The sequence below is a fragment of the Micrasema longulum genome, unplaced genomic scaffold, assembly GCF_059751315.1.
Source record: "Micrasema longulum isolate JH-2025_06_02 unplaced genomic scaffold, ASM5975131v1 h1tg001149l, whole genome shotgun sequence".
Taxonomy (NCBI): Eukaryota; Metazoa; Arthropoda; class Insecta; order Trichoptera; family Brachycentridae; genus Micrasema; species Micrasema longulum.
The window spans coordinates 180,208-198,370 of NW_028278336.1; the positions used below are offsets into that span (position 1 = coordinate 180,208).

General features: G+C 32.6%; 1 protein-coding gene and 1 long non-coding RNA gene across 10 annotated transcripts in view; one reads left to right on the forward strand and one right to left on the reverse strand.

Moving 5' to 3' along the window:
* The window catches only part of AMPdeam (AMP deaminase), a 90,040-nt gene that overhangs the window by 57,732 nt on the left and 14,145 nt on the right, over positions 1-18,163 (reverse strand). For 3 of the 9 annotated variants that reach the window (XM_088233787.1, XM_088233788.1, XM_088233786.1), the window contains exon 2: positions 16,484-16,711. The exons of 2 other annotated variants lie outside the window; for them this stretch is intronic. In XM_088233787.1, coding sequence (XP_088089913.1) covers positions 16,484-16,562 — 79 coding nt within the window. In that variant the 5' untranslated portion in view covers positions 16,563-16,711. The remainder of the gene's footprint in view (positions 1-16,483; positions 16,712-18,163) is intronic. 4 more of the 9 variants (XM_088233790.1, XM_088233791.1, XM_088233792.1 and 1 more) reach the window with 3 other exon arrangements.
* Positions 1-18,163, forward strand: part of LOC148276755 (uncharacterized) — a 32,268-nt gene that overhangs the window by 2,731 nt on the left and 11,374 nt on the right. The gene's annotated exons all lie outside the window — the stretch shown is intronic.

An 18,163-nucleotide genomic window follows, 5' to 3' on the forward strand; every position in this document is an offset into this window, starting at 1 on the left:
GGAAAAAACAGATGATTCGTTTTCCTATTTCTGAAAAATTATAATACGGTCGAGTTGTGAATCATATTACTGGGGACACATCAAGTAATTAATGCGATACCAGGTGTATTTATTAATTAATTAATTAATCATTTTTATGTTTATTGGGTGCCTTCAACGACGCAATTGCTGAGCCCGCTCGCCCCGTTGGGACTTCATACGAGCATAGAACCTGCTTTCCCATATTGAATTTTCAGGAACAAATATTAAGTTTTCATCCCAAAATACCTGATTAGAATCATGTAAACTATTTAACCCAGTAAAATAAGAAAGATGTTAATATGACTTCTGTGTCCGAACAGATAAAAAATACAATTCTGAGGGTGAAAAGAACCAGAATCCTAGACGAGCGTTTTCGACCCAATGGCTACTCTAGGGAAAAGTCCTGAATAAGGAAATCGAGAGGAGATAAGTCCGTCTCAATGTGTGTGATTGCCGTGTTAATTTAAGTTAATTGTTCCTGGACTAGTGAGGCGTAGGACTGATCACCTTACCTTCATGTAACATATGATCGTGGTACGTTGCATTTAGATGATGATAATGCCGTAAGTTTCGAAGTAAAATGTTTTCATATTTAAATTTATTTCAACAGAGAGGGAAAACATTATTGAGAAGGGAATATGGAAGTCTAGGCATTTACAGGGCTTATGGCCTGTCATTTACTAGTTTTTTTTTTGTTTTTTCTACAATTAATATAAGTGATAAAACAGCGTATTAAAAAAATAAAGCATAATTACATAGCAATGAAATACATATTAATAGTAAAAATAGTAAACAAAAAAAGCCTGTTCGTGGGTATAAAAGAAAATGTTAATGAATTTTTGCTCCTATAATAAATGATGGACAGTTATAATATTTTTGTGTAACATAAGAAAGAAAAAATAAAATATTCTGTAAAAGATAAAATAGTATTTTTTTTTGTAGTAATTAAAAAAGGATATGAAAAATATTTTAAAAAACACAAAAATATTCCTTATTATTTATGTTTAAGTGGCCACTTTACACACTGTGTCACATTCACCATTCTGCCCATGTTTGAACATCCACGTTTCCTCAACTCTTCCATCTGTTGACTTTTGTGAAGTAAAAGAGCTGAAACCCTTATTATGCGGGTGAGATTCATCCGGCTGAACCAAATCACCTACATCACAGCGTGTAAAGTGGCCACTTAAATCAGCCAATGACAGGTCATAAGCCCTGTAAATGCCTAGACTTCCATATTCCCTTCTCAATAATGTTTTCCCTCTCTGTTGAAATACATTTAAATATGAATAACTCCCTCGGGAGGAAATCCAGCCAGTCTGCAAGCATTTGGACAAACTCAAACATTGTTAAAATATTTTCAATTTGGCAAATATTTTTTTTAATGTATTTATTTTAGATAGTTGTATAAATATTTTTTTTTTCGTTCTAGCATGTTTTAATTTCTTAAATCAATTGTTGCAAACAGTATGCTAAATTTGGATACGTATTTAAATACGCAGTGTTATTTTAATGTGTTTGCACCATATCAATTTGCATAAACAAATGAGTTATAAACATTCTCCGAGTTCAAACTCCGGACTGTTTCATGTTATTTGTTGACTCTAAAGGGCACTCACCATACACGTCAACAAGTGCTAAAAATAAGTCATTTCTAGATTGCAAATTCATTTCAAAATAAAATGTTCCTTTACAACCTAAAAAGCACCCAGAGAAAGGAATTCGCGAATTCCACAACAGCAGCTCAATCACAAATAACTATCGACGTGCTAATAAGCGATGTGATAACAATTTCCCACCGTGGTTGTTTATCGTATTCGCGATCCCAATGGAACACCCGTGAACACGTAATATTACAATTCAAAATATTTACGTTTCGCGATGTATAATACTGCTGCGCAATCACATATTTGAATTTCACCGGTGTAAATATGGAAAATATTCCAAAACAACTATTTTTATTTATTATTATTTATCATGTTATTTTTTGCATTTGGCCGGCGGTTGGCAAGCCAAATGTCAAGAAAAACAGTCGCCATAGTAATTGTAATTTAATTTTCACTTTTTCGTATTAGATACTCCTTACTATTTTGCAAATGCAATATATTGTATTATTTTTATTTTTTATAAGTAAAAACGTCGATTTTTTGCCAGTGAACTGTATTTATTTACGAGGAAAACAAAAACAAACCGACACGAGCGTTGACTTAGAGATTACACACGCGTTGACATATGACTGGGATAACTGAAGCATGTTCATTATTGTTCATTGTGATCGCTCAAATGCTAAGCATGTTTTTAAGCACGTCGATAGTTATTTGTGATTGATTGAGGTTTCATATTTTGTAACGATTATTTACGACAAGAAAATGGACCTAAAATGAAATATTAGATTATCTGGTCATTCAACATTATTTATTTATTAATTGCCGTTGTCAATTTGTACAAAATGTATAACATAGTTAACTCTTAAAGGGCTGTGCTGCAAAATTCCTTTACACGCGGTGATGTAACATCGAGTTACCATAAGCAAAAGACAGAATATTCTGAAGTTCTGACATTTAAAAAAAAACATAGAGACATACAGTTAATTAATTCCTTATCCATAATATATAAAACAATATTATACGGGGCACATCCAGAAAGTAAAAGTTTGGCTCTCGTGCTGTGAGATTTATTTCCCAAAGTTGGCAACACTGATTGGTAGTGGGGGTCTCCTGAACACAACGAGTACCGGCGACCCTCGTTAGTACCAAAACTTGCCTCGTAGTGTTCGTTTCTGTGAAATATGTCAATAATAAATCCCGCCAAGTGCGAGGTGCGCGCTGTCATAAGGTTCCTTTTCGCAGAAGGAAAAACTCCGACTGAAAATTTTGCACGGTTTGAACTCGTTTGGTTGAGACATTTTGAACCACCCTGCATACTGCCCTGACTTGGCCCCTTCAGATTTTCACCTTTTCACCTATCTTAAGACTCACATGGGTGGAAAAATAAAATAATCGATCAGGAGGTGAAACAAGAGGTCTTGAAGAGGACGAAGGAGATGGCGGGAGAGTTCTATGAGGAGGGCATCAAAAAGCTTGTGCCACGACTTACAACCTGCATAGAACGGGAAGGCGACTACGTGGAAAAATAAGTAATATATATATATATATACAAAAAATGTACGGTATTTTTCTTAAATTTATATTTTTTTAAATACAAAAATTTAGTACTCTTACTTTCTGGATATGCCTCGTATAATTTAGGCCTGTATAGAGACAGTATAAATTAAAATTCATAAATACGCCGGTCATATAACTAGCGTGCACTCCCGCTTACTGTCAATAACCGACTGATTGAACTAATTTCTTATTTTGATTTTGTCTCTTCCACACAAACATAAGTTACAAAACAGCGTCTCTATCTTCCTTGAAATAAGTTATATTCTCGTGTTCTTTCTTATACAATTAAACAGTTTTTGTGGTATTAGCATCGCATCATTCCTGTAATTATTATTCTTCGCACAGTAAGGATGTATATTTTTTGTATTAAAATCCAGCATACTTTTACAAATTTACTTTCTAAATCCAATGTGAAAATATCCATTTGAAGATTACAAAAAATATAACTTCATCAATTAAATAAATAAGAGATATATCCATACTTGTATCCTATGTAGACTCGTGTTGCACCACATCCACAGAAGAGTTAAAAAAACATAGTATAATATAGTAAAGGGAAAGCATAGTAAATAGTTTATTTCTTTTTTTATATATATTTTTTAATTTAATTTTTTTCATTGCATTTTACAATATGTATACATAAGTTACAAATACCAAAAAAAATTTACATTAACACAAAAAAAATCTCACAAGGGCATGGCCTGTGTGTGGGAATACATTTTATTTTTAATTGAAATTAAGGCTACTGGAAGAATACGATAGATATCAAAAAGTTTAAAAATTAGTGCTGATGAACATACAACACACACATGAACACAGAAAATTATGATAAAAGTATATTCTATTCCATAGAATTATTTTGTTCATTAAAAAAAAAGAAGCTATTTAAATCGGTTTTTTAACCATAATTTCAACAAAAATTTCAATCGAAACATATTCAAATAATTCATCTCTATCATATTGTCCTTATTAAATGCATTGGACAGTTTCAGAGCTGTGAAAAATGAGCGTCTTTGCCCGAGTCTGGATTTACAATAAGGGATTTCAAGTAAACTATTCAATCTTTAAATAAATAAAAACAAAAACACAATAAAGGCAAGGAAAATAAATACTCGTATAAAGATTTGTACAAAGTAATAAAACATCATATCATATGCATATAAAATTTGTAAATCTTACATACATTTATGATGTACACTTGTACACACAGATACATTATGTATGTTGTACACGTTAGCATAAATAGATTGAATTTTACCTAAGAGTAATAACCTAATAGAGTTGCGCATACGGAGTAACCCCATTCTATGATTATTGACTGCGAAGTTAGCTACAGAACACATCAATACAGCGGGACGTAGGTACTTGGGTTGAGAATTGCAAGCGCTAACCGAAACCGTCCGTTACACGTTTGCTGTTAAACTAAAAACCAAACCAAAAACTTGGAACGCTTTTTTTCTATGCAATAGAACTTAAGGGCGTCTCTAGATAATTTAACGTAGTTATGCAGAAAGCAGCCAGTCCACAATTTTTGAAAAATGAAATATATTATTAGTTATTATTGTTATCGGGTACAGTAAGGTCAAGTCAAACATTGTATAATTCCTTGGTAAGAAGTAGCATTTGGTCGCCACATATTCCTTAATGATAGAGAAGGTGCAGAAAAAAATTCTGCGTTATTTGTATCTCTGGGAGTATGGATTTTACGCGTGGCTGACTGACTTCGTACTAGGAATGCTGGGCTACTATTATACAAAAAATACTGAAAAACCTATCACTTTTTCTTACTTTATGTATGGTGAAACTGAATTTTTGCTCTCCTGTAAATTCTGTAATTTTGAGTTACAAAAGTCTTCTACTCAGTGCGCGATATATATAAAAATTAAAAATAAATGAAAAAGGAACTCCCTCTCTAAACACGAGTTTTCACTCTATTAGAAATGTAGAAACGTTATTATTAATTGTGTATGTACCAATCATTTTGTAATTTTATACGTATTTTGTCAAGATTTCTCAATACATATAAAAATATATATTTAAAAAAGCAGTACCTATTTCCTATGTAAACGGATAATACAAAGATATTAACAAGATAACTCGAAAGGAAAGGAAAAGTTATTATACCTCTACGCAAACAGCGCACTTAATTCGGTGAACGTGCATTTGCGGTCGCAGGCCCTACGGCATGGAATGCTCTCCCAGCAGAGGTCCGAAACTGTGAGAGTGAAGTGATGTTTCGGAGGAAACTTAAAACCCACTTGTTCTCTAAATCATTTGAATAGATTCATAGCATGTGGTGTCAGAGTGCATTATTTTTCTTAAATTAAAAAGTTAAAATTAAATTTGTATCTTTTGTTTATAAAATTTGTATATAAAATGGCGCTATATAAGTTATCCATAATTATAATTATTATTATAACTAAAAAAATATTATTATCATCATTATTACGCCAATTTAAGGTTGGATGGCAAAGAAAAAAAAGCGATGTCTCAAAATAAAAAAAATGTGACGTATAAATAAAACTATCATTTATATCACTACAGAGATGGGTAGAATTTTTTGTTTCTAGATTATGGATATTCGAGCGTATATTATTGAAATTCTTGAAACAAAAAATTCTACCCATCTCTGTGGTGATATAAATAATAATATACCTACTCCCCCTTGGGATAAAACCCAGAATTGTGTGTGTATAAATATGTAAATATATATACACATACCAAAAATAATATTGTATAAATAAAACGTTTTATCATTTCCGTGCACGTGTGCGCGATGTCTTTCATATCCTCATGTATTTGCCATTATTTTATAAATGTATCGACATAGTTTACCTTATTTAAGATTCAAGGCAACAAAACATAAATAGGAAATAAGAGTTGACCACCTTAGATAATGTATTATACAACCAACGTCCAACTTAAATTACGCATGTTTAAGATATAATAATTTATTTGATTTATTATTTACCTGCACTGATTTATTTTGCTATTTATGGAGAGGGAATTATCGCCGTGATAAAAACTGTTTTTATGCTCAGTGTTTTCGTATTACAAAAAAAATATAACATATAATCTGAGGATGACCTACAAAGATTGCTGTATAAATTCCACCCAAGTATCACAAAGGCTAAACATGTTTAATGTAAGTCAGCCAAACAAAAAATAAACTTACAGTATCCAGACAACCTGTAAGGTGTAAGCTGACTATGGACAACAAATAAACTTACAGTATCCAGACAACCTGTAAGGTGTAAGCTGACTATGTTGTGTTCCACAACAGTGGCAGTGGAACAGGTCATAAGTTCCAGATATCTGGGAGTAGAAATATCTCAAGTCATAACGATTTGGGCACTGAAATCCGAGATCAGGTCAACAAAGCATCAACTGTGTCGGATGTCGGGGTGTCTGGAGAATGTAATATGGAGAAATAAGGACATGCGTACCGATAGTAAGGTCAGAATATACAAGACATTGCACCTTTAGGACGAAAACGACTAAGCTCAAAAAAGCTTAAAACGTCTTTAACCCTCCCGCCCCGGCAGTGGCGAATGGTGATTTTATTTACAGGTAAGCTATAAAAAATATAATATATATTTGTACCTACATAGGAGGTACATAATATAATGTAAGTAATATATACTATAAATTGATATTTTTCTGTAGTTCTGTGTGATACAACAACTCTCATCCATGAAATCAACTCAAACGATGTAACTTCGTGATATATTATATTATATAGATATATTATCCATTACTTTAATATTTAATTCATAAAAAAATAAATAAAAAATACCACCATGAATTCAGTCGATATTAGGTATTCAATTGAAATTTCAACTGGCCGCATTGTTCTAGTAATTATTAGTGCTAAAAACGGCCGCGTCAAGTGCTATATGTCCTGCAATATGACGTATGAAAGTAATTATGGTCGTATGTCAAAAGTACCATCACAAAGAAAAATAGTCCTTAAGAAATAATGTTTGAAATACTGTTTTCCAAATCAAGAATCTTCAAATAATTTGTGTAATCTGCAAGTTTAATCTAGGAGAAAAAACCTGCACTGGGGTTAAGACATTCAAAATATAGTATGCTTATTTGTATGAAAAAATAAGCTGGAATAATCGGCTAGTTTATGGCTCACTGCAGGCGCTGGCGCGCTTTAATAAAATTTATATTTATATTAGGATAAAAATACAAACGGTGGAAATGATTTAAAATAAATAGTAATTATTTATTTGTTTTTCTGTAAATAAAGTTACAATAAAACATTATTATGGTTAGTCAAAAAAAATGGTAAGCTGTGCATAATCGCTTCTATACACAGTTCGCCCCTGCTCCCCGGTGATGTGTAGCTAGTACACATTGCGTCTAATAGCTATAATATCTTTATAAATATAATAAATATTGTGTTTAGATTTTCAGTATTCCTTCATTACACATTTACGTATCGACTGAAATAATTTGTTATTAAATAATGAGTACTTATTAGGGATAAAAAAAGCATTTTATCGGAAATCGGGGATAAATGACGAATATCATCAAAAGTATACTCTCAGTCAGTCACGTAGTCCAGTATTATATAGCTACTTAGGTACTTAGTAGATCTCGGGAAGTTGGTGCGGGTGCACGTTTCGCCCGAGTCGTTAGCGATACCCAATGGTTTTTTCATGTTTTCAGCAGTTGGATTTGAAGTATTATCATATTTGAATCAAGTTATGGTTAATTAAAGCCATTCCCTATAAATATTCAATTTTTTCCTTTTTTAATATCTTATTTTTTTAATGTGTAGTGACTTCATAGCATCGTAACGCGCGGGTGTATTTAGAACAATAAGAGAATGGTTAATGAACAATATCCATCTATCTGCATTTAAAAAACGCTACATTTGGGTGGGAATAAGACAAAACAGTTACATCGATCTATTTTTAACTCTGAGAATTTAGATTCTGTGTAGTACGGAAGCGACGCAATTAGTGTTGTGTTTACGTTGCTGTTTGAAGGACGCAACTCAGACAAACATATAGTACCGAAAGCCGGTTGAGTCGATTTTATTCCGATACAAATGGCATGTTTACTTTATTTTTAAAATATTAAAACGACCAATTAAGCTTTGTGATTGTTTCGTTCCGACTTACCAATAATCTTAGTGACTTATTTAAGTTAATTTCATTTTATTATTTAAATCATCGATAATCTTCGTGACTTATTTACGTTTATGTCATTTCATGAATAAATAAAAACATGTCTTTGGTGACCTGATCTGACCTAATAAAAATTATGTCATTATCTTATTTATCAAAGTGCTTTTGTTTGTTTTCTTTTCAATCTAATAATGACTCGTTTAAGCTTAGAATAATTTATTTTTATTATGTTTTTTTTCATAGCTGAAAGCCTTCGGTATAATTTTTAACTTAAAATTTGGTGCTTACTTCGAAAAATACGAAACAATCGACGGAAGAATACGAAGGTGTCGCAATTTACATTCTTCTTTTGCAATTTCTTAACAAGTTGATTTTTTAGTTGAGTCGTTTTCGTCCTAAAGGTGCGACATGTGTGAGACCCATCAGGACGGATGCTGTGGAAGCGCGGACTGACACTGTTCGTACCAAAAGGCTACTGAAAACTGCAGAAAAGAAGGTGTTAAGGTCCATTACTGGAAAAACGCTCTGAGGCCGATACGTGTGAAATAGACGATATCGTACGATGGAGCGGATCGAGTAGAAAATACTGGAGGGACCGTGTGAACAGGTCTATTATGGCAAAATCTACTTATCCTCGCCTCTATTGCATACACCATGATTGGTCTGACACACGTTTTGTATATGCGAATCTTGCTTCCAATCCGCATGTGTTCATCGTACCATACGATATTTCTTAGGCATCCAGATGTTTTACCAACTGAGATGGGTGTGTTCTAATTGTCACTGGCTATGGCTACATCGTCTGCATGGCTTTTGATGTTATTAATGACCTTATCTCCCTTTATTTTAGATTTACCGCTTCCTTTATTCTTGAAAGCGTTTTTGTACATTTATTCTGCATTTGTAAGGAAAGGTTTTTGGCGTATATATTGTTGTGTTATATTTAGTTATAAAGGTGCTAAACTTGCTTTGTTTCTTTGTTGTTTTCAACATGTGTTTTTTTGAAACATTAATATTATTTAAGTCCCGAATTGAGTTGTTGTAACTCCTGGTAATGTGATTCATATGTTTCATTTAAATTATATATTGACAATTCTTGATGGAATTCCATTGTAATGATGTAATAACTAATAATAACACCAGTCTGAAGATGCCCATTAGAGGGTGAAAGCGCTAATTGGTCAAAATAAATAAGTGGAAGTGTACCAAGTATTTTTTAAAATATAACTTATATGGAAATATAAGTTATTACATCATGATTCATATGTATTATACTTGTAAAATACTTTGTTTATAAATAAAAATAATGAGAAGCGACAGACGTGTGTATACTGCAGCCAATGAAATCCCATATGGACAACGTCCGCCTGGAAGCTGGAGGAACAGTTGGACCTCGTCATCTCAGGAGAACAACTTGTTTTCTGTAACACAGATCTTAAAATCTCTTAAAAGACGAAAAAGAAGAAGAAATATATTATAAGGTCAGATGAGGCAAGAGTAACTACGGGGCAAGAGAAACAAAGGCTGAACTATCAAAATCTATAGAATTTCTAGTTATCTATAGAATATATAGATTTTTGTGTATGTAAATTAATTTTAATTTCTTTTATTACTTCTTATATCTTCTTATTTCCTTTTTTCTTTTGTTAAAAAACAATTATTCTTATCTTTAACTCAGTCTTTATTATAGCTCAAATTTATTTAATTAAGCTACACACTTATTTTGTATAATTTATGAAAGATGGTAGAGTTCTATAATTGAGGATATAAATGAAGAATGATACCAATGCTTACTTACAAATTTTATGTATATGTATCCTAGTTGAACTTCTGAATAAAAAAATATTAAAAAAATACGGATCCCGTATAATATTGATATTTGGCGCCCGATGCATCGGACTCATTAAAAAAAAAACTAAATAAAATTTAAATAGGGGCGTAGATTTTCACGGTCACTGTTATCAATACCTAAAAAAGACAATACATGTATATCAATGCATTTTGAAAGTTTTTTTTTACGTTCTTAACGTTATATTCAGCAATTTATAAAACACTGAGTCACATTTTGTTAGATTATTTGTTTATTTATTTATATACAACATTTCTGTCATTTACATATATGTAGTTTAAAGAGTGCTTGAAAAAAAAAATTTAAAAAATAAACTATACTCGTACTATACACGTTATAAATTACTTGAAATACACACATATTTAAAAGTAATTATAAAATAACCAAATACTTTAATCAATCAAATTATAATTATTCTAAACCGATCTCCTGAAGTTGATTTGCTCTTTTTGATAAACATATGTTGGTTTTTTTTTCAGTTAGGCAGAGATAAACTAATTATATCAAAATATGATGCATATTCATTCCCGGTATTCTGTTATCTAAAAACTGGTGAGTTATATTGAGCTACCGTTCGAGAATTTTAAGAATAAAATATTGTAGATGTTCTGCTTAACCTAGGTGGTACATAGAATGAAATCAACTTCGGTAGATCAGGGATATCAAACATTGGTTTTATTATTTTATATAAAGTCGTAAGATCGGTCGATGTTCTACGTTTTTTTCGCTCCTTATATTTAAGTAAGTAGTAATTATTATTATACAACTAGCCTCCTCCCAAACCAAGGGTAAACATCTTTTCCAACTGAAACCAAATGTAACAGAAAAGCCTTGGTTTTCCAAAGTGATTCTGAACAAGTTTGAGACATCCTCCATATGCAGAATGCGCATTGGGCACTGCTGCAATGGTTCTCACCTGTTCAGAATCCATGTCCGGGACTCTGCCATTTGCGAATGTCAGCTAGATGGGGAAGATTTAAACCATATTTTTTTTGGATGCCCCATAAATGATTGTTATCCTGATTTCCTATCCGAACTCTCTGATATTAATATCCCATTCCCTTTTCATATTCTAACTCTCCTGTCCCCACCCAATAAACGTGTATTTAAAATCCTATGTAAATATCTAGTTGTAAATGGTGTAAAGCTGTAAATATCTTTTGTATTAAATACTAACATACTAACTTGTACATATTATATTACTAACACATGTGTATATATGTAAAAAAAAAAAAAACAAAAATACTCGACACTGGCCAGAACACCCGAGTTGAGATGTGAAAAGGCCATGAAAAAACGAAGAACAAGAAGTATTATACAACTATGTAGTGTTATCATATGTTTTAATGTAAAGGATCTTTACCGACAAGCCATATTAATTGGCTTGGTGAGTCCTGTAAAAAAATAATTTTTAAAATGTTTTAAAAATAATAAAAATGTAATACTGTATGTAAATAATAAATAAATTTTTAAAAAATAATATACTTAATTTTAGGGAGTCTAGAATTTAGTTATAATTTAATTGATTACTAGGGAAACCCATCTTAAAATTAATATATCTAAGGAACTTATTCTGAATTCTCTCAATAGATTCTGAGAAAGTGATTTGATAAGGTGATCATATTGGAGAATTATAATCCAATACTCATTCACGAGAAAAAAATTGCATTAATATCACGAAAATCGAAACAATGCAATCAACCCATTTTAGCCGTGTAATCAAATTTGTATAACACATTCTTGAGATACCCAGAATTTCGTAGAATTCCCCGCTATCATATATTTAAGTCTTTAAGTGCCGTAACCTAGAATGCAATGAAATGTCGGTAGGAATGAAATATTGAAATCGGTAAACAGAAACGAATTTTGTACAAAGCGGAAAATAGTAAAATACATGTAAGTTTGTGCACGCCATGAAATTATTTATAGAATTCCGTATGAAAAACGGGTCAGCGGAAAATCCCGCTGCATAGCAACTACATACAGAAAAGATGGGCGTCCTTATTTTCCGGCTGGACGTGGACATTAGTAGAGTGGGCCGATGATGTATGAAGTTTTTTACTTTATTAGACATGAAAGTGAAAGGGGTCTAAAAAGTTGCATTTTGGATCACATTGAACGTGAAAATTATTTTTAAAAAAATTCCATACTACTTTTGGCCCTCAACCGAGGTTTGAAGTTTATCACTGTCTGAACATTTTGTTAAATATCTATATTGATATTTTTTTTTTTTTGTAAATATATAACTTAATCACATTACAAATTCGAACACGATTTAAAACTACCGAAATGCAAAAAGTTTACACCCCACGCAACTGATTCCGTCGAGCGCCTGGTGACTATTGACGAAAACAATGGCTCGTTGAAACAATGCTACCCATTTATTACAAAACAAAGTGCGACTCATGCCCTTAGATGTATATTTAATAAGGTTTAATGCACATTATAAAATTTAATTGGACTGATTTTCTTACTTAAATACGAAATGACAGCCGGTTTTGGGCAAAAAATCGACTTTTTCAAAAACTTCAAGCTCTGGTTAAGGGCCAAAAGTAGTATCAAATATATTTTTTAATATTTTTTGCATTCCCAGTAATCTAAAAGGCAACTTTTAGACCCCTTTCATTTCAAAATTCGGAAAAAAAAATATCGACCCACCCTAGTGGACATGTTTGTACGTGTTTATGTAGAGTAGACACTAGGCACCATTCCCAAAGACATATCTTCATTACAATTATAATTACTAAGGTGAGACTTGACATGTCTGGCACTTCTCACTTGATTCGTTCATGTGATATTCGGCAAGTAACACGGTGTCGGCTGTCACCAGGGGAATATTTATACAGAAATAGATGTTGTAATTTTAACGAATGTGTAGATATCATATGTATCTCAAATACATGGGTGGTCCGATTTTTCGTGATGCTTAGACGGATAATTTTTCTCGTAGAAACGATAAAATACCTCATAACTTGGGCCCCGATTACAATGAGGAAGTTCAGCCCTTCTTTCTTTATTTTGCTAACCATAATGTAACGGTGCTTTATTTATTTTGTTTTTTTTTACTATTTACATTTTAGCATGAACACTCGAAAAATTATCTACACTACTCAATGTTTATTTTTTGTAAATTTATTGATATACATAATTGTAAGTTACTAGAATTCCATTAGTCCATGTGCTTTGTAGCTGCAAGACGATAGGTAATCTAGATTTAATTTGTAAATGTTATCAACTACCAAATACCTTTATTTTGTAAATGGGGTCTAAAATTTTAACCGTCCATGCGCTCAGTAGCTGCAAGACCTGTTATAATCTAACTCCTATTTTTTCAAACTAAGTTTTTATTAATTTTAATATCATTCAAACATTAAATGGGGGTTAGATTTCTTACCGTCCATGCGCTCTGAACTGCAAGACGTGCTGAAATCTAGCTTCTATCTGTTTTAATTGAAACACATGATAATTGGAAACGAGAAACTAGAATTCCAATCGTACGTGCGCTCTATAGCTGCAAGACGTGCTGGGAAATATATTTATTGAACAGCGCCCTTGAGGTGATTTTTACAAAAATTTCGCTGCTTAAATAATCCAACTGTAAGGAAAATCGGATATAAAAAACTGTTTCTTACGCGCGGTAAAAATAAAAGCATTAAATTGTACGGCAATTTTTTTTTAAATTAACATTTTTTTTTATAAAAAACCACTGAAATTCCTCATTGGAAGTTAACCGAGTTATCTTTAATTGTCAGAAAAGTCGAATTTTCTGTATGAAAATGTGTATATTTGTATCAAAAGCCGGTAACGTGTAATTGAACATGTAAAATATCATAAAAATATACATATTTTCGTACGGAAAATTCGATCTTACTATATAGTAAGAAATCGTCTATATTGACCATTGAATATGCTGATTACAGTGGGAATTACAGAGTTAGTTATCTCCAACTGTCTGTAAAATATAATCAGATTTTCTGCGCGAAAATATGAATATTTGTATAAACATTTGAGTTATTTTCGTAAGTAAATTGTAATTAAACATTATATGAATATTACAGGAAGTTTGCTTTTACTTTATAGACATAAGATAACATTGCTAAGGCCCAAGGCTAGGTGTTTTATATACTTACAATAGTCTGACATCCCGCGATACATTAAAAAAAATGCAATTCAAACTGAAGTGAGGTCTAGCTTAAATTTTATCTCCGAAAAGACAAAATGTCATAGTGTAGTACCTACCTACGTCTGGCGTAATGAACAAAGTAAAAAATAATGTTTATTTTCATTGAAATTCCTTTCAGCGTACTGGTGCATAGAGTGGCATGGTACACCAATCACAGCTTATCTTGGATCATTTTTGTTATATGAAGGTAAAATCATCAGTTTATGCTTTCTATGAAAAATAAATACTCTAAGTGCTCCCCTCTATCCACCATTTTTTGTTCCTCTACCAATCACCCGTGTGTGTGCATTATGAACATGTAGTATATAGTTACGTGATTTGGCACAAACACACCGTGCATTGTCCTCTTGGGCATAGAATAGTAAATAATAAGAAAGCGTGTCATTGAAGCGTTGCCGTTGCCCAGTGTGTTATGTGCACGGGGAACTAGAGAATCGGAATCATATATTATGCTCAGTAAACAGAACATTTGCCAAGATAAATAACGATACGATGATTAACAAAGAAGACTCTAGATATTTTTTACAGCAATACAGTTATGTGTGTAAAATATAACCAGAACCCTGGCTATTCTCAGGTAAAACTCCTGAAAAAAGTAATCGAATGCAGATAAGCCCACCTCGGGGGCAATTGCAAAGGTTATCTCCATCGGTACATACCGAGACGGTACGTACTATATCTACATCGGTATGCTCTACCGACTTGTCATCTCGACGTCATTCAACCAATACATGACACCGAAAATTCACTCCACGTTCCTTACATAATTGAAATTTAAAATAGTTAGTTAATATCTTAAATAAGCTTCCGTGATAAAAAGCGGACACTTCAAAGCGATTACAAACTTAAATAAATCCCAATTAAAGCGAGAAACGTCCGCTTAAACAAGATTTTTATATGACTTTTGACAATTACCAAGACGGTATGCTTAACTTTCGTCAGTATTTATCTACCGAGGTACTACACAGGTGGCTCTTTTGACATCTCGGTACATACACTCTGAAAGATAGTAAAAAAGGTGGAAAAATAAAATAACTCATTTTATTTTTTATGGTGGCAAAGTTTTTAAGACTAGATGCTCTTACATGTAAATAGGGCAGCATCTAGCCACAGCATCTAGCAGCTCGGATTAAAAATTTACTTATTTCTCTCTCATATTTGAAATAGACTTTAAAGAAAAAACTGGCCACCTCAGAACGATTTAAAAAAATAAGTTAATTGTAATTAAAGCAAAAATTGCTAGGTGGAAAAAAAAATTGTCACTATTAGTAAGTATATATGTGTACCGTGGGGTACTAGATCCATCGGTACATACTGATGTACTCGTACCTACCTAAAAACTTGAAGATAGAGCGTCGGTAGTGTATCTTCGTAATCATTCGGGAGAATTTATCTTCAACTATGACGTCATAATGAAGGTATGTCACTTTGGTGCGTAGATATGTGCACCTTGGCGTACGCGTCCCCTTGATACATATCGATGTACCTACCCAAAACTTGAAAGTGGGGAGTCGTTAGTGTATTTTCGTAATCGCTCGGGAGAATTTTTCTTTAACTATACAATCATAGTGAAGGTATGACGTCCTTAACTTACAGTGGTCATGTGCTGGTATTTCAAACGCTCTCGTGGCCGTATTATCTCGTGTATTTACATACAAAATACACGATAAAAAGTGTTTTCTCGTGCCACTAGAGTGGTTCAGAATAGCACCTCTGGTAGTGTCGTAGTGCAGTAGTTCGCGCGTTCCATGCTTAAGGTATCGGCTTCGATTTCTGGGATGGGCATGATTTTTTGGTTTGAAAAGTGGTTTTGCACCCCAAATATTTAATTCTAGTTGAGACAGCTCAAAGCACTGTGCTGGAAAATGGAAATCTATTTGTGACAGCACAAAACACTGCTAGAAAACGGAAATCTATTTGTGAACATTGAACCTATGATCCATGAGTCCGCGACGCTACCACGGAACCACAACCCATTTAAAAATAAAAACAAATAAAGCACGTTTTTTCTTGGCATGATAAATTAATAAATCAAAAAATATTGTTTATTAATATACATTATTTTTAATCTATATTATGGTGTTACTCAATAAATAGTCAAAAGTATTCGGTCGTTACTTACCCAATTCATCGAAAAATGAGTCTATAGTAAGTTGAAGGGTCCGGCTCCCAGGGATGTCCACTACGCCTCTCTGTGACATGGTGTGCACGTTCGGAAAATTATATAATCCCGATAATGTTTTCAGCAACTATTCTGTCTATTAGGGGATATTTTTCAGGGAAATACTGCAAACTCAGCGATCTTTACAGCACAGACAACAGATCGCATTTGACTAGAGATTATATGGAACTAACAAAGTGAACGTTGCAACACACCAATTTAAAAAAACAATTTAAATAATATTATTGAGAAATTTAGGAACTGGAGTGGAAAGCGTTCGCGACATTTTAGTTTTTGGTACCTACTTGACTTTTTGATCATGCAATCTATGATAATTCCAATGCGAAGGTTGTAGACTGGTCGTTATTTCCTTGTTTTTTTCCCCCTAAATTACGAATTTAAGAAAAATACGGAAATATACAATACACATAATGTAGGCAATAGATATAATTGTATAAGTACATTAATAATACACTTTGTGACAAATTTTTGGTTTTAAACAAAATTTACACGAAAATAATGGAACTTGTAAAGTTTTAAAAAACTTTTAAAAGTTGATATTTTCAGATAGTTTTAACAAAAGCGATAAAGGCTTGACAAAATAAAGTACATTTTTCAAAGTGTAGTAAACACCTGTTTAAATATAAACTTTGCTAATAATTATTCCATCGGTGTGTAAAACAATGAATCCATCGATGTCTTAAATAATTTCTGGACAAAGGTAACTCGCCTTTTTTCAAGAAAAAACTTCACAAAAAAAATGAATTAAAGACACTGGCGTATATTAAATAGACGCGTTATTCCTATACTAGCTACATCTAATGTACAGCAAATATCTCTCAACAATTCGAAATAAAGGAGATAACAAATCACGATACAGTGATATGCATACACGAGTATTTCCTTAGTTCACATTTATTTATGTGTAACTCGTTACAATAAATCCAGAACTAGTTGACAGCTATCAAAATTTCGAAAAATGTACTTTAAAATATGTGGAGGTACATTAATCAATGACACACACACACGTGCAATGATTCCACCTGAAATATAGAGCAACAACCGATGAAGCAAGTCATCATTTTATATTGAATACAATAGAGCATATTCTGGAAAACTAACAGTATTGCACATAAAACGTCCATCTATATAAGAGCAACGTCCTGCAGTACTTTCACAACATGGAGACATGAAGAATAAAGGAACGTGGTATATAAAGAGACCACGGACGTGGTAACGCGCAGTCAGCCCAAACAGTCAACCCAAGCAAGTCAACCCAAAAAGTCAGCTCAACCAAGTCAGCTCAACGCAGTCACTCAGTTCCAGCACGTAGTCTAAGTGCAGTCACTTCAACTCATAATCGCCGTTACTCTCGTGCTTCACAAAGTTCCGTATATTTATTCGCCATGTAATAAATACACTTTGGAACATCGAAATCGCGTCTTCTGTCAATCTCCAACTGGGGTAGGAGCTCCACAACCCTCAACAATCTAAATCCTAGAAATATAACTACTTATCTACATATTCCATAGATTGGATAGTATTTACGAATAAATAGATATTGTTCTGTTTTTTACAGTTATGTGCAAATAATATATTTTTTATCACACACAAAGGCATATTTCTACGTAGCATCACGTC